The sequence below is a fragment of the Copadichromis virginalis genome, linkage group LG3 (genome assembly GCF_057382275.1).
Source record: "Copadichromis virginalis isolate Kocher_CV1m ecotype Utaka linkage group LG3, C_Virginalis_male_GT1.1, whole genome shotgun sequence".
Taxonomy (NCBI): Eukaryota; Metazoa; Chordata; class Actinopteri; order Cichliformes; family Cichlidae; genus Copadichromis; species Copadichromis virginalis.
Window position 1 is genome coordinate 17161006 of NC_140620.1, and position 24766 is coordinate 17185771.

General features: G+C 43.1%; 2 protein-coding genes across 2 annotated transcripts; one reads left to right on the forward strand and one right to left on the reverse strand.

Annotated features, from left to right (window-relative positions):
• Nucleotides 1-284: 284 nt before the first annotated feature.
• On the forward strand, nt 285-1217 carry LOC146713110 (uncharacterized). Its single transcript, XM_085437517.1, has 2 exons — nt 285-744; nt 814-1217. Exons 1-2 carry the CDS (start codon nt 285-287, stop codon nt 1215-1217), a joined length of 864 nt encoding a protein of 287 aa, XP_085293643.1.
• Nucleotides 1218-19623: 18406 nt separating this feature from the next.
• On the reverse strand, nt 19624-24281 carry LOC146713111 (coxsackievirus and adenovirus receptor homolog). Its single transcript, XM_085452403.1, has 3 exons — nt 24145-24281; nt 20624-20983; nt 19624-20386 (listed from the first exon to the last, which is right to left on the reverse strand). Exons 1-3 carry the CDS (start codon nt 24215-24217, stop codon nt 20202-20204), a joined length of 618 nt encoding a protein of 205 aa, XP_085308529.1. The 5' UTR covers nt 24218-24281; the 3' UTR covers nt 19624-20201.
• Nucleotides 24282-24766: the final 485 nt, after the last annotated feature.

The window sequence follows — 24766 nt, forward strand, 5'->3', positions numbered from 1 at the left end:
AGTTAATGTTGTGATGAGTAACCTGTGCATTGTGCATATGGTGGGCTTCAGCAGTTGCTGTAAGAAACAGTATTACTGGCTTGGACAAGATATATAATGTGACTTAAGTATACACGTTAAGTGATGTTTAAGGAGTAATAGTAATTACCGTGCTTTAAAGTTGTAACACTAAACGTAGATTAATATTCATTTGCTCCTCAACTACCAAATCAAATTTTAAACTGCTGCTGCACCTTTACATTAAGGCTAAGTAAGATACAGAAAAAACCCAAACCCCTCCAACAATGGCAGAGTTTGAGGCTAATCCAGAAGTCAGTGAAAAGGGTGATGTGGAACAACTTTCTGCAGATGAGCAACTACAAGCAGTTGAAGGCACAGCTGATGATGTTTCTACTACCTCACAAAGAGCACGACAGAGCCAACGAGTCCGTACGTTGACGGAAAAGGGCAAAGAACTGTACGGTGAGCACATAAAGAGGGCTGCACATTGTTTCAGTGTGCGCTATGAGAAGTGGAAGGTTGTCATTAAGGATGCCAAAGGAGCTATAGATGGTCAGTGCTCAACGGATCTGCTACAAGAACATGTTTCCAAGGTTTTGAGTGATTCTAAGGATGTGAATGCTGCCTATGATGACTTGAGGCGTATTGAATCTCCAGATAGTGACACAAGACGAAGGATGGATACGTGTGAAGCCATAACAAAGACAATTATCGAATCTGTAAGAAAGTGTCCAAGCCCAAGTAGTGCGGAGGTTCAAAGAGATGAAGAACTTTGGAAGGACACTGAGTCTTCATCTAAATCCGTGGCCTCAGATGTGAAAAGTCAAAGGGATGAAAAATGGAAGGAGACTGAGTCTATGCCTAAGTTAGAAGCCTCAGACAGGATGAGTGTTAAGTCACACCACACTAAGCTCTCTTCTCATGCGAGGGTTTCCTCTAGACACTCCAGCCGGCTCTCGGCTAAAAGACAAGATGCAGCTGCTGAAGTTGCAGCAAATGAGGCTGCTCTCCAAGTTCTGCTTGAAGAAGAAATCCATATGAAGGAAATTGAAAGGCAAGAAGCAGAAATAGCACAAAGACAAAAGGCTCTAGAAGCTAAGCGCAGAGAAGTAGAGCGACTTGAGACTGTAAAAAAGCTGAATGCAGCAAAGGCTCAACAATATTCAGTGGCGACCCTATCAGATATAATGATTGGAAAATTTCCTTTCAGACTCTGATTGACAGGAAAAATATACCAACTGAAGAGAAGACTTATTATCTGAGGAAATATGTAAGTGGACCTGCAAGGAAGGCAATAGAAGGCTACTTCCCGCTTGGCACAGAGTCTGCATACTATGCAGCATGGACAGTTCTCGAAGAGAGGTATGGCAATCCCTTCCTCGTAGCAAAGGCCTTCAGAGACAAACTTGACGCATGGCCTAAGATAAGCTCTAAAGGCAGTATGGAACTTCAAGCATTTGCGGACTTCCTTTGCTGCTGTAAGACAGCCATGTCGCAAATGAAGGGGCTTGAAGTGCTCAATGACTGCAATGAAAACCAAAAAATGCTCGCAAAACTTCCAGATTGGCTTACTTCAAGGTGGAACAGAAAGGTTACAGAAGTGCAAGAAGAGACTCACACCTTTCCAAGCTTCAGCCAATTTGTAGATTTCATCTCACGGGAAGCCAAAATTGCCTGTAATCCCATACCATCTCTTTTTGCTCTGAAGCCAAGTGAAACTGAAGGGGCAAAAACAACAAGGAACAGAGGCAATGGAGCAAAGGTGCTAGCAACTAACTCAAATGAAAGGACTGTTAGTGCTAGTTGTGTGTACTGTAAAAGGTCGGGTCACAGCCTACTTAAGTGTAGAAGGTTCATAAATGAGAGACTAAAGTTTGTTCAAGACAAGAAGTTATGTTTTGGCTGTCTGAACTCTGGTCATCGCTCCAAGGATTGTGAAGGGAGAGAAACCTGTGACACATGTAATAAAAGACATCCAACATGTCTTCATGACAATCGCACGAAGGAAGACAGAACAAGGAGAAATCCACACAAGAACAGTGACAGGACAAGACAAACGAACTCAGATGTCTCACAAGACAACAGTGTCACACCAACAACAAGTGAAGCAACTTCTAACAGAGTCACGCAGAATGTTGACGACACTCCAGTTTTTTCTTGGCGTAGAATTATTCTTGTGCATTAGTGTTAAAGATACAGGAGCATGATCGCTGACAGCTATAGGATGAATCTCAGTGTCTGAAATGTCACACAGCAGTGAGCTGCTGACCAAAAAATAATCCAGACGAGAGTAAGAGTGATGAACATGCGAGAAAAAAGTATATTCCGGTTGGGTGAAGAGAGCGCCATGCATCGCAAAGACCAAAGTCGCTCATATACTGTTTGATTATATTTGTGGACTGCCAGTTGCGCTGAGTTCCTGTTGTGTTGAGCCTATCCATGTCTTCATTTAGTCAAAGGTTGAGGTCACCGCCAAGAATGAGTGTGCAATCAAGGTGTTCAGAGAGTGTACTAAAAAATCCGTGGAAGAATGAGGGTTCATCAACATTTGGACCATATATACTTACAATACATAGGTTTTTGTTCAATATTAATAGTTTAATAATTAGAAATCTACCCTCTGGATCTATAACTGTATCGAGTACTGTAAAATTAACATTTTTATGTATTAAAATTGCTACTCCCCATTGTCTAAAATTATAACAGGCTGCAAACACGTTAGGAAACTCAGGTGTTTTAAGTTCATTTAAACCTGTGACAGGTTTGTGAGTTTCTTGTAATAAAACAACATCTGCCTGTAGTTTTTTAAGCTGGTTAAATATCTTTAACCTCTTTCCTCTGGTGCCAGCTCCATTTACATTCCATGTGACAAACCTCAGCATGCCCATAATTGTGTGTGTATGTCTAATGATGCACGCTGGGTGTTTCGTTTAGACAGGTGGAGAGAATGTGGAAACATCACTTGTTTGTAAATAGAAAGAGAAAAAGAAGTGTGGTGAGAGGCTCCATAAGTCTGACTATGTGTGTGAATATTCACTAATATGAACAAGCGTGGCTTGCTTATGTGTCCTGCAAGTCTGTGCGTGCTGTGAGGCTGTTGTGAATGTGCTGCCGTTGAGCTGATGTGTTTGCGTGATCGTGGTGTGAAAATATGGAAAAATAGAGGGTGTTGTTTGTAGGTGAGTGGGGAAGTAGGTGATCACAGCAGTGAAAGACAAGAGAAAGAAAGAAACCACATGAACTGTGAGCAACAACAAAAAAAAGAAACGAAACGGAAACATTCCAATTAAAGCAATGACGGAGGGTGACGGTGTTATATCTGCTATGACATCATATTGATATTACTAGGTTAAACCCATGTTAAAGGAGAAAGTGTGAATGAATAAAAAAAGAGTGTAGTGGGTTCTTATCTGGAGTGCAGTCAATATAACCACGGTGTGGTGCTGGGGTCGCGGTAGAGCTGTCCGTCCACGTAGAGCCGGTCCATGGCGATGACAGCACGGGAGCCTTTCTGGATAAAGCTACGTCGAACTGGGAACAGGACCTTGCGTCGTTCCAGGATCTCTTTGTGGAACTGGTCGTTCACGCTGAAGTCCGTTCCTTTCAGCTCTCTGCCGCGACTCTTCACCTGTTCCTTCTGTTTGAATTGACTGAATTTGGCCACAATAGGCCGTGGTCTCCCGGTCTGCGACCTCACGCCCCCCAAGCGATGTGCTCTATCGAAGTCGATGTTCTTTACGGTGTCCTCCGGTAGCTTCAGGTGGATTTTAATGAAGCTTTTCACCGTTGCCTCCGCGTCCTCTCCGGCAGATTTTGGAATACCAGAAAACACAAGATTATCTCTCGTGCTACAGGCTTGTTGATCGATAACGGATTCTTTTATTTTTTTATTTTCAATGTTTAGCTGGGTCACGTTATCGGTGAGAGATTTGACCGACTCCCGTAGCGTGGCATTTTCAGCGGCAAGCGTTTCCACCTGCTGCTGGCTGAATTCCAGGGATTCTCTCAGAGATTTAAATTCCCGGTGTAAAATCTCCACCAGGGACAGCCTCGCATCGAAACTGGACAATCGCTTGTCGATTGACTCCAGGATGTCTGCGATGTCTTTGCCGGCAGGCGATGTTGTACTGGGGGAGTCTGCCGGACGACATCTCTTCGATGACGGCGTCTCAATTTTGGCCGGGGAAGATGCACCCTGAGCCTTCTTCATTACTAAATCTTGAAAACAGCGGTCGATGTAATCTTGGAGAGCGTCTAAACTCTCCCCGTTGTCATCCAGGGTGTTAAAGATGATAGGACAGATGACGTTAGTTATATCAGAATCAGAATCAGAATCAGAATGGGGTTTATTGCCAGATGTTGAGGTTTACAACATTAGGAAATTGCTGCGGTGCTTCAGTGCAAACATAGTGTCATAAATAGCACTTAAATAGACATGAAAAAAAAAAAGTAAGAATAAGAATTAAAAGTGCTATGTAGAAAGATATGTGCATGAGATATACATGAGATATATACATGAGAATAAGAATTATGAGTGCTACGTAGAAAGATATATACATGAGTGCAGGTGGTGATCAGTGCCAAACATGAAATGATGCAGTGACACAGCGTAGGGTCATGTGTTAATGGCGGGGACAGTCATATGGTTATTGTTCATGTGTCCAACAGCAGAGGGGAAGAAACTGTTCATATGGCGAGAGGTTCTGGTGCGAATGGACCGGAGCCTCCTACCTGAGGGGAGCAGGTCAAACAGACTGTGTCCAGGGTGAGAAGGGTCAGCTGAGATCCGGGCTGCACGCCGCAGTGTCCTGGAGGTGTACAGGTCCTGCAGAGATGGGAGTCTGCAGCCAATCACCTTCTCAGCAGAGCGCACAACACGCTGCAGTCTCTGTTTGTCCCTGATAGTGGCTCCAGCGTACCACACGGTGATGGAGGAGGTGAGGATGGACTCGATGATTACAGTGTAGAACTGCATCATCGTCCATGTTGGCAGGTTGAATTTCTTCAGCTGCCTCAGGAAGTACATCCTCTGCTGGGCTTTCTTAATGACGGAGGTGATGGTGGGCTCCCACTTCAGGTCCTGGGTGATGGTGGTACCCAGGAAGCGGAATGAGTCCACAGAGGTGATGGGGGTGTCAGTCAGGATGATGGGGGGGAGTGGGGCTGTGTGCTTCCTGAAGTCCACAATAATCTCCACTGTCTTCTGGGCATTCAGCACCAGGTTGTTGTGGCTGCACCAGGTCACCAGACGTTCAACCTCCCTCCTCTAGGCAGACTCATCCCCGTCCGAGATGAGCCCAATAACGGTGGTGTCATCTGCGAACTTGATTAGCTTGACAGACTGGTGGGTGGAGGTGCAGCAGTTGGTGTACAGGGAGAAGAGCAGAGGAGAAAGAACACAGCCCTGAGGGGAGCCGGTGCTGATGGTCCGGGAGTCCGAGACATTCTTTCCCAGCCTCACATGCTGCTTCCTCTCCGTCAGGAAGTCAGTGATCCACCGGCAGATGGGATCAGGCACATTCATCTGGGAAAGCTTGCCTCGGAGATGGTCTGGAAGGATGGTGTTGAAGGCAGAACTGAAGTCCACAAACAGGATCCTGGCGTAGGTTCCTGGGGAGTCCAGATGCTGCAGGATGAAGTGTAGGGCCATGTTGATGGCGTCGTCTACAGACCTGTTGGCTCTATATGCAAACTGCAGGGGGTCCAGGAGGGGGGCCGTGAGGGTCTTGAGATAGGAGAGAACCAGGCGCTCAAATGACTTCATGACCACAGATGTCAGAGCCACGGGTCTGTAGTCATTTAGTCCAGTGATCCTAGGTTTCTTGGGGACAGGGATTATGGTAGAGGACTTGAAGCAGGCAGGCACATGACATGCCTGCAGTGAGGAGTTGAAAATGCCAGAAAACACTGGGGCCAGCTCGTTTGCACAGTGTCTGAGGGTGGCAGGAGACACACCGTCTGGGCCGGGAGCTTTCCGAGCATTCAGACTCCTAAACTGCTTCCTCACATCTGCTTCATGAATATGAAGAGTTGTGGTGGGAGGAGGTGGTGTGAAATCCTCTTTTGTGTGGGGTGAGGAGGCAGGTGTTGCAGGTGAACAGTTTGAAGGTGGTGATGGCTCTATGGAGGGGGGAGAGGTGGGGGAATGAGTGTCCAAAGTGCCTCTATTGTTGGGGCCGTTGGAGGTGTGAAGGCTGCCTGATGGCTCGTCAAAACGGCAATAGAAGTCGTTAAGGGTGTTGGCCAAGAGCAAGTCATCAGTGGAGTGGGGGGTTTTAGGCTTGTAGTTTGTGATATTCCTAAAACCCTAGGAATCCTAAAACAATTATATGACAATTGATTAGTATATTTGGTAATACTGAAGCTTGAAAAACCTTTGTTAAACTCTATTGCTTTTTTTCTCTGCCAAATCTCCGGCGTCTGACGTCACCTACAACATGGGTCGCTTACCTTACTCGTCACTTCCGTCACTTACCGTCACCCGTCACGGGATCTCAGCCTGGGCGTTTATTGTGGTGGGTGCAGTTTTCTCTGTGGTGGGGTTGGGTGGACTGTCCCGGGCTCTGTGGGGCCGGGAGGCGCTGCTGCACTGGGTCCCGGTCTGGATGGGCCTGGGCCCCCTTTCCCTGGCGGGTCGCGGAGTGTGGGAGTGCCTACTGGGGTCAGCGGGGGAGCTGGCCCCAGGGAGGGGTTACCTGCCCCTCCCTTTCTTCCCTCCCCATCTCCAGCTGCCTCCCTCTTCCCGCTCCACCACAACCACCCACACATGCAGGGCCTTGGAGTAGGGGTATGTCACCAGGGTGCGGAGGAGGCTACCCCCCCCCCCCTCCCCTCTGTCCCCTTCTCATTCATTCATTCATTTATTTGTTCATTTTCAGGCACAACAAATACCTATATTGAACATAAAATACACAAAACAAAAAACAAAAATTGCCTGAAAAAGGAGTGGGACGAAGAAAACTTATTAAATCCCACCCCTATACTCACTCATCAACAAAAAAAACAATAAACTTCCCGCAGCTACGCCCATCATTGCATACAGACCCATCAACAGCCCCGGGCACATACAAGCATCTAAGCGGCAGCTCGCAAACAACTATTAGAGCCTTCATAACTGAATACAGAATATATAAATTATAAATTGCATTACCACAGGTAACAGGCAGTAATAACTACAAGTAACAAACACACATACATATACATACATATATATCTACACACACAAGTACATATATGTACATACATACGCACACTTTTTTATTTTTTTTTATTTTGGAATCCGTACCAGCAATGGTAAGAGAACAGACATTACAGAGCACACTAAAACCATCATTGAGTATACTGTGACCAGACCAACTGTTTGTAGAGAAATTTAAATCTATGAATATTTTTGCATTGTTTCAATTGTAAACTCAGACTGTTCCAGATTTTCACACCACATACAGACACACAAAAGCCTTTACGGGTTGTTCGAGTTCTGGGTAATTTGAATTCTCCAAAGCCTCTCACATTATAAACCTTTTCTCGAATTTCAAATCTAGTTTGTAAATTTGCCGGTAAAAGTTTAGTAAAAGCTTTATACAAAATTATGGATGTATTGTAATTAACCAGATCCTGGAATTTAAGTAACTTTGCCTGAAGAAAGAGTTTGTGAGTATGATCTAGATAACCAGCCTTGTGAATAATACGCAGTGCTCGTTTCTGTACTGTGACTAATGGATTAGTTGTATTTTTATATGTATTTCCCCACACTTCCACACAATATGTAAGATATGGAAGAACCAGGGTACAGTACAGAGTACGAAGTGCATCTTTATCAAGGAATTGTTTCACTTTGTTCAAAACTGCGAGGCTTCTAGAAATTTTAGTTTTTATGTGTCTGACGTGGGGTTTCCATGAAATTTTATTATCAATTACGACTCCCAAAAATTTGTTTTCACTCACATTATCAATTCGTACACCTTCAATGATAATTGGTAATTCTATATTATATTTGAAATTACCAAAAAACATTGCTTTAGTTTTATTTATATTTAATGATAATTTATTTATGTCCATCCATTTTTTAAATTAATTTTAGTTCCCTGTTTACGGTCATTACAAGATCAGTATAATCATCGCTACTGAAAAATATGTTGGTGTCATCTGCGAACAGTATGAGTTTAAGTACTTGAGAAACATCAAAAATATCATTTATGTATACATTGAAAAGTTTTGGTCCCAACACTGACCCTTGGGGAACACCACATGTAATACCAAGTTTCTCTGAATGGTAATGCCCTATGCTAACATATTGTTCCCGACCTGTTAGGTAACTTTTTAACCAGTTACCAGCTTTCCCTCGAATACCATATCTTTCCAATTTATCCAGTAAAATTGAGTGATTGATTGTGTCTAAGGCCTTTTTGAGATCAACAAAAATACCAACTGCATATTTATTTTTATCCAGTGTATCAGTAATTTCTTCTACTGCCTCAATTATCGCCATTGAAGTGGTTCTTTGCGTTCTGAAACCATACTGACCAACATTTATTATTTGATGTTTTTCAAAGAATTTTTCTAATCTTGAATTAAAAAGTTTTTCTAGAATTTTTGAGAATTGAGGCAGTAGAGAAATAGGCCTATAATTGGTAAAACTGTGTTTGTCATTACTTTTATATAGTGGTATTACTTTCGCAATTTTCATTTTTTTTGGAAAACAACCGGACTGAAATGATAAATTACAGATATATGTTAAGGGACTAGCAATATTCAGAATAACCTGTTTAACTACAGACATATTTATGTCATGATAATCCATTGAAGACTTACGTTTACATTTTAATGTGATATTTATTACTTCTTGCTCATTTGTAGCTGAGAGGAACAGTGAAAAGGGATTTGATTTTATATTACTGATATTTTCATTTTTATGACACGGGATGTCCGCTGCTAGTTCCGGGCCAACATTTATGAAGAATTTATTGAACCCATCGACAATATTACTCATGTTGTGATTTTCACCATTTGCATCAGTAAAATATTCAGGATATGATGTTCCAGAAGATCCTTGTTTAATTAAGTTGCTGCCTCTGCCTCAATTTTATCCCACAACTTAGACATTCACATTACTCACACTCTCATTACACATAGATATAGGATCTTGGGGGTGGGCACGATACACGGAGTCCAAATTACCATCAGGGTGTACACCTCACCCCTGGCGTCGTTGCCCACCTCTCAATTTTAAATACACTTAGACATTGAGGGCTATCAGGAGGGACTATGCGCTTACCTGCTGCTCCTTGGCAGGTAGCACCATGCCCTCCTGGGTTTTAATTGCACCTTAGAACACACATGCATCAACACTACAATGAGCGGGTGGAGGGAGGTTTGGATTCTTCTCCCACCCCCATTATCTGCGGCCTGCTGGAGCGGGAGGGCTAGGAGGAGTTGGCCGTCCAACTGCGGTCTGGAGTGTGGGGCCTCCCTGCTGCTACGGAGTCGGGGTGGTCTGCCTATTCAATTCAATTTTATTTATATAGCACCAAATCACAACAAAAGTCACCTCAAGGCGCTTCATAGATACAGAGAAAAACCCAACAATCATATGACCCCCTATGAGCAAGCACTTTGGCGACAGTGGGAAGGAAAAACTCCCTTTTAACAGGAAGAAACCTCCGGCAGAACCAGGCTCAGGGAGGGGCAGCCATCTGCTGCGACCGGTTGGGGTGAGAGAAGGAAGACAGGATAAAGACATGCTGTGGAAGAGAGACAGAGGTTAATAACAGATATGATTCAATGCAGTTAGCGGCCATCCAGGTCTTTATGTCTTTAAGACATTCCTGCAGTTTAACTAATTGGTGTGTGTCATCTGGCTTCATGGACAGATAGAGCTGGGTGTCATCAGCATAGCAGTGAAAATGTATGCTATGTCTTCTAATGATACTGCCTAAGGGAAGCATGTTTAATGTAAACAGAATTGGTCCTAGCACTGAACCCTGTGGAACTCAATAATTAACCTCAGTGTGTGAAGAGGACTCTCCATTTACATGCACAAATTGGAGTCTATTAGATAGATATGATACAAACCACTGCAGCGCAGTACCTGTAATACCTACAGCATGTTCTAATCGCTCTAATAGGATATTATGGTCAACAGTATCGAATGCTGCGCTAAGGTCTAGCAGGACAAGCACAGAGATGAGTCCACTGTCAGAGGCCATAAGAAGATCATTTGTAACCTTCACTAAAGCTGTTTCTGTGCTGTGCTGAGCTCTGAAACCTGACTGAAACTCTTCAAATAAACCATTCCTCTGCAGATGATCTGTTAGCTGTTTGACAACTACTCTTTCAAGGATTTTTGATATGAAAGGAAGGTTGGAGATTGGCCTATAATTAGCTAAGACTGCTGGGTCTAGAGATGGCTTTTTGAGTAAAGGTTTAACTACAGCCAGCTTGAAGGCCTGTGGTACATAGCCGATTATTAGAGATAGGTTGATCATATTTAAGATCGAAGAATTAATTAATGGCAGGACTTCTTTGAGCAGTTTTGTAGGAATGGGGTGTAAAAGACACGTTGATGGTTTGGAGGAAGTAATTATTGAAGTTAACTCAGAAAGATCAATTGGAGAAAAAGAGTCTAACTTAACATCAATGGTACTAAGAGTAGCTGTAGATAATATTACATCTGTGGGATGATTATTGGTAATTTTTTCTCTAATGATAAAAATTTTATTTGTGAAGAAGTTCATGAAGTCATTACTAGTTAACGTTAAAGGGATTGTTGGCTCAAAAGAGCTCTGACTTTTTGTCAGCCTGGCTACAGTGCTGAAGAGAAACCTGGGGTTGTTCTTATTTTCTTCAATCAGTGATGAATAGTAAGATGTTCTGGCTTTGCGGAGGGCTTTCTTATAAAGCAGCAAACTATTTCTCCAGGCTAAATGATGATCCTCTAGATTTGTGACACGCCATTTCCTCTCCAGATTACGAGTCATCTGCTTTAGGGTACGTGTTTGAGAATTATACCACGGAGTCAGGTACTTCTGATTTGAGGCCTTAGTTTTCACAGGAGCTACAGTATCCAGAGTCGTACGTAGTGAGGAGGTGAAATTATTAACAAGATAATCGACCTCTGTTGGGGTAGCGTTCAGATAGCTGCTCTGCTCTGTATTGGTACAGGGCATTGGAGATGATAACAGTGGGTGGATTATATTCTTAAACTTAGTTACAGCACTTTCAGAAAGACATCTACTTTGATAAAGTCTACTCTTCACCGCTGTGTAATCAATTATTGTAAATGTAAATGTTATCAGGAAATGATCAGACAGGAGAGGGTTTTCAGGAAACACTGTTAAATGTTCAGTTTCTATGCCATATGTTAAAACAAGATCTAGAGTGTGATTAGAGTGGTGGGTGGGTTCTTTTACATTTTGAGAGAAACCAATTGAGTCTAATAACAGATTAAATGCCATGTTGAGGCTGTCATTTTTAGCATCTACATGGATGTTAAAATCACCCACAATAATTATTTTATCTGAGCTCAGAACTAAATTAGATATAAAGTCTGAGAAATCAGACAGAAACTCTGTGTAAGGCCCAGGTGGACGATAGATGATAACAAGTAAGACTGGTTTCTGAGTTTCACAGCTGGGGTGGACAATGTTAAGCATCAGGCTTTCAAATGAATTAAAAGTCTGTCTTGGTCTTTCATTAATTAATAGGCTGGTGTGAAAAATTGCTGCCACACCGCCCCCTCGGCCTGTGCTTCGAGATTTCTGGTAGTTAGAATGACTCGGGGGTGTTGATTCATTTAAACTAACATAATCATCCTGCTGCAACCAGGTTTCTGTAAGGCAGAGTAAATCAATTTGTTGATCAATTATTAAGTCATGTACTAACAGAGACTTGGAGGAGAGAGACCTAATATTTAATAATCCACATTTCACTGTTTTACTCTTTGGTTCAGATGTGGATACTGTATTGTTCTTTCTTTGTAATTGTTTATGTTTAAGTTGTTTGTTGCTGGTTTTTAGTTTGTTTTTTGTCTTTTTGGAAGCTGACACAGTCTCTATGGAGATGGGTTTTGGGGGGGGGGGGGGGGGTAGCAGGAGGAGAGAAGCTGCAGAGAGGCGTGTAAGACTGCAACTCTGCTTCCTGGTCCCAACTCTGGATAGTCATATTTTGGGGGGTTTAATAAATTTGTCCATATTTCTAGAAATGAGAGCTGCTCCATCCAAAGTGGGATGGATGCCGTCTCTTCTAACAAGACCAGGTTTCCTCCAGAAGGTTTGCCAATTATCTATGAAGCCCACATCGTTTCTGGGACACCACTCAGACAGCCAGCAATTTAAGGAGAACATGCGGCTAAACATGTCACTCCTGGTCTGATTGGGGAGGGGACCAGAGAAAACTACAGAGTCCGACATTGTTTTGGCAAAGTTGCACACCGATTCAATATTGATTTTAGTGACCTCCGATTGGCGTAACCGGGTGTCATTACTGCCGACGGGAATTATGATTTTACTGAATTTACGTTTACCCTTAGCCAGCAGTTTTAAATTTCCTTCAATGTCGCCTGCTCTGGCCCCTGGAAGACAATTGCCTCTCCCCACCGCAGGGAAAAGGGTAACACCACCTGGGTCTGGGTGCAGTTCCCCCTCCAGGGGCAAGGGTACCTAGAGTACCTAGAGTACGCTTGGGGAGTGTAATCGTGTGTACAGCGTCTCTTTATGTCTCTCTCCACGTTGGTTGAGTGTGGAGTAAGTGCATATGAGAGCATGGGGGGGGGGGGGGGGGGTGGATGTTTGTGTCTGTATGTCAGGTTGTGTATCAGACGCCACCTCTCTGGGGACATCTCAGGCCCTCCAAGGTTTGGAGGCCTATCTCCACCCACCACCACTTCCCCTGCCAGTGGCGGACTCCCTCAGGTATCAGTGCGTTGGTGGTTCTTTGTGTCTGGGGGTGGGCGTCCAGGTACACACCGGCTCACTCCTTGGCGGCCGCTTATCGGGGCCTGGAGCCTGGGGCTCGCTCGGGCCACTTCGGAGGTGGGGTGCCCCCGGCCTTTCGGCCTGGGGCTCGGTCACTCAGGCACAGCTGGCTGCCGGCGGAGCTCACGGGTGCGTCACTGCAACTCCCCTTGGCTTTTTTTTTTCTTTCTTCCCCCCCTTCTCACCCTCTCTTCTCCCCTTTGGTTTTCTTTCTCTCCCTCTCTTTCTTTTATTCTTTCTCCCCGTCCTATCCCCCAGTCATGTCTGTCCCGTTTGTAGCAACCGAAAATAAAATAAATTCATAATTATAATAAAGGTCAATCAAATGGACCAATATGGCAAGGCCATGATGATCCACTTGGTAAAATAAATCCGCTTGGCATCTCTCTTGGCCTTAAGACAACAATTCTGATGGCTAAAGATCCAAACGGGACACAAAAAAAAAGAAAAAGAAAAATGTTGACGACACTCACACATTTTCCATTATTCTAGTATGGGTGTCAACCAAAGGTGAGCCAGAGCATGAAATTCTTGTGTACGCGCTCCTTGATTCACAGAGCGATACGACCTTTAATCTTGAAGAAACGGCACAAGCTCTGCATATCAAAGGTGAATCAACTCAGCTAAAGCTCAGTACCATGTCTTCAAGAAACACAGTTGTGTCCTGTCGCAAGCTCTCAGGTCTACAAGTCAGAGGGTTCTACTCAAATAAGACCATTTCCCTACCAGTGACGTATGCCAGAAACTTTATTCCCGCAAACCGAGATCACATTCCATCGCCTGCAACAGCTAAGGCATGGTCTCATCTTGAATGCATTGCAAGTGAGATCGCTCCACTACAAAGCTGTGATGTTGTTCTGCTGATTGGGTACAACTGCCCCCAAGCACTTGTTCCTCGTGAGGTTGTGTCTGGAAAGGAAAATCAGCCGTTTGCCCAAAGAACTGATCTGGGATGGAGTATTGTGGGTTATGGCAATCCATGTCTCGATTATGGAGACGCCTTCGGAATAAGTCACCAAGTCATTGTGAAGGAAGTGGTGCCTGACATTAATCCCTCTTCAAATCTCACCAACAAGGTTCACTATGTCTACAGAACTCAAATAAAGGAAATGATCTCTCCCACAGAGGTCCTAAAGATGTTGGAGTCTGACTTTGTTGAGAAAGCACCAGAAGACACAAAGGTCTCTCAAGAAGATCTCAAGTTTTTAACAAAGATGAAGGCCAGCATTAGGCACAAGGAGGATGGTCATTTTGAAATGCCACTCCCATTTAAGAGTGAAAGGCCGAACCTGCCAAACAACAAGACATGTGCTATTCATCGCCTCAAATGTTTAGAAGAAAGGCTCAAGAGTAACAAACAGTACTACATGGACTATAAGTTATTCATGGATGAGATACTAGCCCATGGAGATGCTGAAAAGGTCACAGAGCAAGACATTGACAAGACACCAGTTTGGTACATCCCACACCATGGTGTGTATCATCCACAAAAACCCAGAAAGATTCGTGTTGTCTTTGATGCCTCTGCCAAGTTCCAAGGCGCTTCCTTAAATGGCCATCTCCTCACTGGCTAACAAACACCTTGCTCGGAGTCTTGTGTCACTTCGAACTTCAAGGCACAGCACTACGAACTTCATCATTTTTCTGATGCAAATGCATCTGGATATGGAATGTGCACTTACCTCAGAGAAGTAAGCACTGCTCTGGTGAAGTCCACTGCTCATTGGTGATGGGAAGATCAAGAGTTCCACCAACCAAAGTCACAACTATACCTCGGCTTGAGTTGTCGGCGGCCGTTGTTGCTGTGCGCACTGGTGACATGCTGAAAAAGGAATTGGAAATGGAAATTTCAGAAGAAAGGTATTGGACTGACTCGAAGGTGGTACTCGGATACCTCAGCAATGAAGCCAGAAGATTTCATGTGTTTGTTGCAAACCGAGTGGAACGCATCAAACAAAGCACAGATTCAACCCAATGGAGGTATGTAACTTCCGAAGATAATCCGGCGAACCACGCCTCAAGAGGCCTCACAGCAGAACGACTTGTAGCATCAAACTGGTTCAAAGGCCCAGACCTCCTTTGGCAGAGGGTCATATACAGTGGGGAAATTAAGGTGGGAGAGTTATCAAACAGTGACCCGGAGGTTAAGAAGGTTCAAGTCCACAAGATACAAGTGGAGGAACAAAGGTCACTGTTAGATCGCTTACACAAGTTTTCCAACTGGTCGAGGATGATTAAGGCATCAGTAGCCTACAAGAGAGAAAGGAAGCAGAGTTAACAATCATAAAGATGGTTCAAGAAACAGCCTTTGCTCAGCAAATAAAAACCTTGCAACATCATGATGTGATGCAGATGAAAGACAAGGTTAGCAAGTTACACAAGTTATGTCCATTTCTTGATGACCAAGGCATTCTTCGGGTAGGCGGACGCTTAACACATGCAGCTTTGCACCCCAATGTCAAGCATCCTGCGATCCTGCCAAGAGACAGTCACGTGTCGGCATTACTGGTCAAACATTATCACGAGAAGACATACCATCAAGGACGAGGGATCACCATGAATGAAATTCGAGCTAACAGATTCTAGATTCTTGGATGCAGCAAGATTGTGTCATCTTACATCTATAAATGTGTAAAATGTAGAAGGTTCAGAAGGCGCACAGAGCAGCAGAAGATGGCAGACCTCCCAGAGGATCGGATGGAGACCACACCGCCATTCACCTACTGTGAGATGGACTGCTTTGGTCCTTTTTATGTCAGAGAATGCCGCAAGGAGCTAAAGCGTTATGGCTTGCTAATCACTTGCATGTGCTCCAGAGCAGTGCATCTTGAAATGCTTGACGATCTCTGTACAGATTCCCTCATCAACTCTTATGTGCATTCATGGCCATCAGAGGTACAGTTCGCCAGATAAGATGCGATCAAGGCACGAATTTTGTCGGCACTAGAAATGAGTTTATTGGAGCATTTAAGGAAATGGATCAAGCCAAGCTAGGGAAACTGGATTGTGAGTTTCTCATGAACACCCCAGCATCTAGTCATATGGGTGGTGTCTGGGAAAGACAAATTCGCACCATAAGAAGTGTTCTCACGTCCATTCTGGAACAATCAGCCAAACAACTCAACAGCTCCACTCTGAGGACATTCCTGTATGAAGTCATGGCAGTGATTAATAGCAGACCATTGACTACTGACCAACTATGTGATCCATCAAACCCAGAACCTTTGACACCGAATCACATACTAACCATGAAGTCCACAATCATCTGTCCACCTTCAGGAAGGTTTGTGAAAGAAGATCTTTATCTCCGTAAGAGGTGGCGTCGTGTTCAACTACTTGCCAACACTTTCTGGACAAGGTGGAAAAAGGAGTATTTGTTAAATCTTCAAGGCAGACAGAAGTGGACCAAAGAGCACAGAAATGCTAAGATCAATGATGTTGTCCTCCTGAAGGATGAGATAACTCCACGCAACCAGTGGAAGTTGGCAAGGATCATTGAAGTGTATCCTGGAAAGGATGGAAAAGTGAGGAAGGTGAAATTTCTGCTGAGTGATCCAACCCTGGATAGAGCAGGAAAACGTACCTCCAAACCTGTGCACCTGGAAAGACCCATTCAGAAGACAGTCATTCTGATGGAAGCGGAAGAAGATTCTCCACCGCACTCTGCTTAAAGGATAATTCATGATAGTTCATTCAAAAGCTGTTCATTACTTCATAGGCAATACTTTTTTCTTTTTAATCACAAGTGATTGGTGGGAGTGTAACGGTCTTTTGCATTTGATGTTTGTTGCATTTGATGTTTGTTGCATTTGATATTTGTTAAGCTGTATGTCTGGATTTTGTTCCTTTGCGCCTTCTGGTGGTGAACTGTGTAGGGTACAGCTTTGCTGTTTGGGTCTCCACCCAGCCACTTTTCTTTTGCTAGCGCACATGGTGTCTGCATGCTGCAGCTCACAGGTAGCTCCACACATGGAGAAAATATCGTTTAAAGAGTGGAAATAATTGACAAAGAAGATGGAAGATAAGGCAATAAGGCCATAAAGGACTATTTAGCACCTCCTGGATGTCAGCTCACGAGGTTTGTGTATTTTAAATGTTTATTTTCTGTAATTAAGGATTTTTGATTGATTGACACTACGTACAAGAGCGCATTTTGATTTGATGTTTTTGTTTTATTGTTTTGTCCGTGAGCAGTTCTCACGGGTTGCCAATGTAACAGTGTTTATGTGGTATTATTCCACTTGCCACAAATATCAGTGTAATGGGGAAACAGCGCCCCCCCCTCTCGGTGTGGCTGGTTAGGTGAGGCTGGCTGCAGTAATCGCTGCCAGTCTGCCGTAGCCATACGAGAGGTGAGTTGTATTGTTCCGCACACGATATAGCTAAGTAGTACAGACACATAAAACATGTTTGATTAGCTGATGAGCACCGAGTGTAATAAGTGCTTAGTGGACACATGTCCAACACCAGTTTTATGTACTTTTCATTTGTTTATTAATGTGTTAAATTGTATGCTAAAGCGGAATGCTAATGAGATGTTCTGCCGTAGTGTGCTGTGCGGAGTGGTGTGTGGCGAGCCTGTGCACTGATAATACACCGTTGTTTCCATTCAGGTACATCATTTGTTGTTGCTGTTATTTTATTGTATATTAGAAATTGTAATATTGCTGCAGTAATCGCTGCCAGTCTGCTGTAGCCATATGAGAGTGTGCTGTGCGGAGTGGTGTGTGGCGAGCCTGTGCACTGATAATACACCGTTGTTTCCATTCAGGAAATAAAGTGGCAACGATCGATAAGAGACTCCTTGTCTTTTTAAAAACACAACACAACGCAGAGTCGAGGAGTCTGTTTGGGCCGAACTGTTGCAGCGGGATGAAGCAGAAACCGGTTACACCAAGACCAGAATAAACCCTGTTTTATAACTACATCGTGTGTACGTCAATCCTTGAGGGTGCTACACTAAATTTGATTCTGTTCATCTGGACGTAGCGTTTTCAGTAGGAGAAACCTTTCGTCACTCATCCAAGAGACATATTCACCCTCAGCTGACTGCAGGTTTCCCCAATCTCATAAACAGTACATTACATAGCATAAATCCTGGCAATCTTTCTGGCAGCATACACAATATCACTCTGTTTGTGTCGGGGGACCCGATCCTTGGGGTGGACCAGTTTTTGGCGCAGCGTGTTTTTGGGTTTAAAAGCCACAGAGACCCGGTGTTTAGAAAAAAATGCATCTCAAATGCTCCGATACTCCTGACACATACGGGATCACTACAGTTTTTCGCTTGGGCAGCGGTTGTCCTTCTCTCCTGGATCGGCTGGAGATTTCTTTAGGCACCTTCCCAGCTTTGACAAAAATCCGGCTGGGATAACCACATTTACTCAGGGCCTTCTTGATGTGATGTTCTTCTGCCTCCCTGGTCGCTGTGTCAGTGGGGATGGTGTTCGCTCTGTGTTGTAGCGTCCTAATGACACCCAGTTTGTGCTCCAGTGCATGATGAGAGTCAAACCTTAAATACTGAGGAGGGGGCCTAGGGGTACATCAGTCACCATCTTACAATGCTGTGATTGCAGCTATTCCACCGTTCTCTGTGAATGGTACTCATGGCCTGTTGGGTCTGTGTTTCCACAAGCCCCGCTAATTCTAGAGACTTATTCATCATGAAGAAAACAAGACAGTCGATCGATCAAACACTTGCGCAAGGGAGGCCTGTGTCCACCACGAAAATGACCTCGACCACGACCTCCCTTGCTGCCCTTTTTATTGAGACACAGTTCACACAAAACACGTCAGAACAAAGCCACGCCCCCTTGGTTCTGAGACAAAGCATTTGTATGTATATGTGTGAACTTCTGTAAGTGTGTGTGTGTGTGTGTCAGACCTCCTGCTGACCAAAGGGTCGTAAACCCAGGAAGCTTACATCAAAAGAAACAGATCTTTCAGATAGGATGTATCTACAATAAAACCTCCCCCAGCACAGAGTGGCTGGAGAGGTGGTCAGGATCAAAGGAATGGCTTTGATCCTACTGCTTAAACTAAGACTGTACAAATTTAAAAAACACAATGGCAACATTCAACAATTAGACTTAACATGGCCATTGATCAGTGGTTCTTGATTACTGGTCATAACAATTTGCATATTAATGATATGCAGTGATGCTGGTTTCAGTCATTGTGCAAATGTACAGTTTATAAGGTTGGGAAAACCTGCAGTCAGCTGGACACAGAATGCTTGATTTGCTCCCTTCAGGCAGGAGGCTCCGGTCCATCTGGACCAGAACCTTCCTGATTTCTGACTCAGCTGAGACTGAAGAAGTCACTTGGATGAGTGACAAAACGTTTCTCCCACTGAAAATGTCCAGATGAATAGAATCACTCTTGACTGAGCATCAGGACTACTGTGTCTATGTTGTGTTCTGGTGAAGTAGCCGGACTCCTTTATTTAGAACTATGAAATGTGAGGTCATATTGTGAGCTGCTAACCTCCAGGTTAGCCTGCACTGTATAGGTAGTTGATCAAAAAAGAGGCAGTTTTATCAATGTAACAGGGAGGAAGAATACAGAATAATGTAATTGACCAGTTGTCCAACGATTACGTTATAATATCCACTACCTCTGAGAGGCAGGTCTGTAATTATGAGAAGCAGAAACAGTTTACACATGGTTATATTTATTTTGGATCCATTCAAGGTGACAAAATCGGCATCAACAGTTTCAGGAAGTCAGAGCTTCTGATTAAAAAACAAAGTACAGCCACAGGAAATGTTGGAATAAAAAAAACACACATTAAGTACTAACACATGTGGATCTTTGTTGGGAGAATATATAAAAGAAAGTAACAGCTGGACAGTAACAGACTGACGTGTCTCCTTCATGGAAGGTAAAGTTCAATAAAGCTGAATCGTTCCAGGTCAAAGGGAGGAAATGTTGGACCTGCAGCTACATAGAAATGTTTTTTTCTTTGGTTTCATTTTAATGAAATTACATTTAAAACGAGTCAAACACCAGCAACATGTGATCAAAGGATCCTGAGTAATATCAGACAAATACTGTTTATATTCCAAAAAACTTTCTCCTCTTTTCTGATGAAAAATGTAAATTAAATGCAAAATCTGGACGTGTCTGACAGGTACCTGCTAAATGTTTAATATTACTGATTTCTGTCTTTCCACATTTTCAGTGACACGACTGAAAGCAAAGCACAAGAATCACAGTTAAGCTGACATTTCAAACAGGCTGAAATTCAACAGGAGGCTGGTATGAATCCTGACTCTGTTGTTGTTCATGTTTTCTGTAGATCAAAAAACCAACAACAGCAGAAACAAGAAGCACAGCAGAAACTGACAGACCAACTATCAGTCCAACAGATCCATCCTCCTTCCCTCCATCCTCTGTGTGTCCTCCTGTCTGACCTGCAGGTGAGAAACAGGTGTGAGGTGTCAGCTGTCAGGTAGGTGATGAGTGAAGAACAGAACAGAATCCATTTCCTCTTCAAACTGCTGTCAGACATTATCTACTGCACTCTGATCACATCACTCAGACCAGCTGCTTTCTACAAAGTCTCATCAACAACATCTTTAGAAACAAACATCAACAAGCAGGAAGCAGCTTCACCTCTGATCACACACACACTCTACTCACTCACTCACCTGGAGGAACGACTCTCAGTGTGATGATGCTGATGGGATCAACATCTAAAACAGCTCTCTTCCTGCGCTTTGCTCCTCTCTGGACGACACGACACTCGTATGTTCCAGTGTCATTACTTGTCACATCCTTCAGAATCAAAGACACGTCTCCATCCTTCATCTGTCTGTCCTGCAGATCCACCCGGTTCTTAAAAGATGGATGCTGTTGTTCTGGATAGAAACGCTCATCCCGGAACACAAGCACATATTTCTCTCCCAGGTCAGCTCTGCTCCACTCTAGAACAATAATGTTGTTCTTGTTTGGAGCTCGACATGTCAAAGTGATGTCCTGTCCAGACTCAGCTGTGATGTTTTTCTGATCTGAAAGAGGGAACAACACAGAGTTGAGAGGTTAAAGGTCAAAATACAACCACTCACCTCTAAAGCAGCCAATCAGAGTGAAGGTCACTTGTGTCAAACCTAATTTTTCACTGACGCTGCTTTAAAAGTATGTTCTAATGGAAGAGTGTTTCACTTTGTTACCTACCTACAATAAATAAGGAGCTAATTTTAAACTGAGACTGCTGTTATAAGTGTTTGGTGCACTGGAGTTCTCAGAAATGCTTTAAGCATGAAATCTTTCTGGAAAGACTCCACATTTCCTGCAGCTTCACAAAACAAAAACATGTGGTGATAATAAGTGAACATAATGTGTGAGAGAAAGCAGCCTCTCATTATAAGACACTGAGTCTCTGCATGCTGCCTTTATGGAGCTACAGCTGTTTGTATACACTGAACAAAAAGCTTTGTAGCTGCATACTGACTCCTGAAACTACAACACATCACACTGACACACACATTACACTTCTGTCTCTGTCACAGCTGGATTACAGAAACAGATGTTAAGTTTATACAGACTCCGCTCACCCATGTGTCACCTTCACAGCAGCATAAAAAACAGGAGCTTGTCTTAATTGCATTATAATTTTGATTTAATGACTCGATGGAAACAGCAATTAGTTAGAGTTATGGCTACATTACTTTTGCATTTCTCCACAATGTGGTCTGAGATCTGATGTTACTGGTGAAGCAGAAACTTTAAGCCACTAATCTCCTGTCTGTATATGTGTTGCTGTTTGGAGAGCAAATGCAGAAGAGTACCAAACATGTTTCCTGTTTGGTTCTCTAAAATGCCAAATGCACATCAATGGACGAGGATGAGCTATGAGTTGGCTCAATGCTGATTGGGTGAAGAGAGGGATATAAAAGAGATATAAAAACAAAGCATGAAAAGCACAGAGTGGCTGCAGTGGACACCAGTTTTCACTTCAGCTCTTTGTGTGTTATAACTTGACTCTTCTCTGTGGTTGGCTGAAGGTCAACAAACAGCACAAGGAAGATTTGCCCACAGACCGGTTGTACCACATACACTGCCTCCATCAACATCAAACACTGTGCAGGTAGATGAGCCGTCAGTCTGCCTTCATATTACTGCACTGAAGCATAAAAGCAGCATTAGAGTGGCAGCTTCAGATGCCACTGCTTTGCTGCAGCAGCTGCCTCTATTCAGAGGTGATGCCACCACCTGCTGAGCAGAGCTGTCGTGATTAAACACTGAAGGATATTAATCACAAGCACATTTGTGCAACCACACACAAGAACTTGAGTTGTGGTTCATTTGTAAAGCTCTGGAGAGATACAGACGACACTGACAAACGAGGCATGTTCAGTGCAAAGAATCTAGATATCCTCATGCTCCGGTAACTTCAGGGTTAATTTGGGGTTTTCTGTACTACAAATTTGTAGTTAAACAGCTATGAAATAACCACTTACTGACTGAGCAATCGTCCAGCAAATATCATCAATATTCCTACATTCAATATAAATTCTTACACACAACTGTTGCTATTTTTGAGCGGATGGTGTCCTTTAGGGTCAACAGACATCCAGCATCTTATTCTGACTGATGAATAACTTTGAACAGAGAAGCATCCAGGTAGCAGACCAGCCTCAACTATAATCCATCATATTCATGTGTCTTACTGATAAAACTGTGGAATTAAAACTCACACAATAAGTGTTTGTGAGCTTTTCTTCCTTCCTTTAAATAGGATACATTTTATTAACAGCTCTTCTCTAGTCTCACTGACCAAAACATGCACACATTTATAGAGCACGTTTTACACTGAACTACAGCACAGAGCCTTTCCTCTACATCTGATTATCTACAGCAGATTTTATGTATAACCTCTACATATGTTTAATGACCTTGTATAGTTTATCCTTCCTTTGCACAATCAGCTGCTGTTACACTAATCACTGTGACTGTTTTGATGTTGCCAACACATCTGTTTCATGTGAACATGTAAGTGCATCCTGGAGAAGTTTAGGGCGACTGTTTCATGACCACACAAGGAAAATGCTACTTGTCTATCTGATCAACAGTATTTGGGTACATGAATCTAGATAACTTAAAGACACCCTCTATCAGTGTTGCCAACTTATAACTAATGAACACACACACACACACACACACACAGTAACTCCCCCATAGCGCCAATTTCGGGTCACTGTTGCCAGTGTGGAGCAGGGTTGGAATTGTGACATTAAAAAAACAATAATTGCTAAAAGAAATGTAATTTGTAGTTAAATAATTCTAACTGCCTTTTGGACGTTTTTTACTCACTTTATGTCTCTTCCATTATTTCTGTCTCCAACAACGTAGGTTACAATTACATTAGCATGACCAATCATGCAAATTAGGTGATGATGTCATTAAGCGACTTCTAGCGACTTTTAGGACAACCAATAGCGAATTTGATTACTGAGGAGTTGGCAACACTGCCCTCTATATGTTGAACTCTGCAGTACAAGACCAAGTTCTCAGAGTGCAGCGTATTTAACAATTCTCAAACAGTAGCAGTGCAGATCAGTAGCGTCTTCCATCCGAAATGGGAAGTCAGCAATTTCTGCTTCTTAGTCAGAATTACTTTCAAATAGAAGTACAAAATGAGGCAGTGCACACAAACAGTATCAAACCCAAAACGTGTAATCTGTACTTTCACTTTTGTGCTATTGTGTTAGCATTGTGCTGTACGGCTAGCTACAGATAGAAAACAGAATAACAAATCAGTGAGAAATCAAATCAGTGAGATCTCCAGCATGTAACAGGTCGTTGGTGTCCATCCACATCCATGGACTCCAGTTAGCTAGAAGCAACATAAATAGTGTTTTCTTTTCTTTTCTGACTCGTACTGGAAGGAAGTTAGCTCAGGAGAGACGTCACAGTACAACCTCCATCAGACCTCTGGGATTAAATAAGCGTAACAAGATTTTAAATTTTAAGCTTTTACTAATGTTTACAGGCACTGCTGCCATCTTGGATGGTGAATTCAGGATTATTGGGGATTTTCACAGGTGGTATTTGAAAGCTGAATTTCGTACTGTAACTCGTTACTGGGTTACATAAAAATAATTCATAATCCATCTTAGTTTTTATGTCAGAGCGAAAGTGATTTTGGGTTCCCATAGTTAAATCTCACCTGCAGAGACAAACACGAAGAGACCGACAAACAGCAAAGTGGAGAAAAACAAAAAAGACGTTCGGCGAGACATTTCCGTAGCCTAGCTAGCTAACACTTCCACCCAAACATTAGCGGACGTCACATCCGTGGGTTGGAGACAGGGTGTACGATCATTTCTTTTTTTTTTTTTTTTGGATAGTTTTCAATTATATCTTTATTTTATAATATATTATAATCACGGAGAGGCCGCAACAGCTCGAGACGAGAAAGAAATTAAAAGAAACGAAGGCAACAACAAAAAACTGAGTTCTCTACTTCCTGTCTTCACTTTTTCTACTGGAATAAAAGAGCTGATGCAGAGTTTTAATCTAAGTGGTGACGCCTGCCGTTCAGGAGAAAACTGCAGAAAAATTGCTATTTGACGCAGTCATGTCAGGTTGATTTGGGTTCCAGAGATTCGTATTATTGGGTTTTTATTTACTGATCTGATGATGGGGAACTGGGGTTTAACTTCTGAAAGTCACAGAGAAACTTTGATTTCAGTGAACTGCAGATAAAATTCAATAAAATCCAAAAACTCAGATATGAAAGCTGAGCTAAGAGTAGGCTAGCTTTCGCTGAGAGTTTGGTTATCTGATAG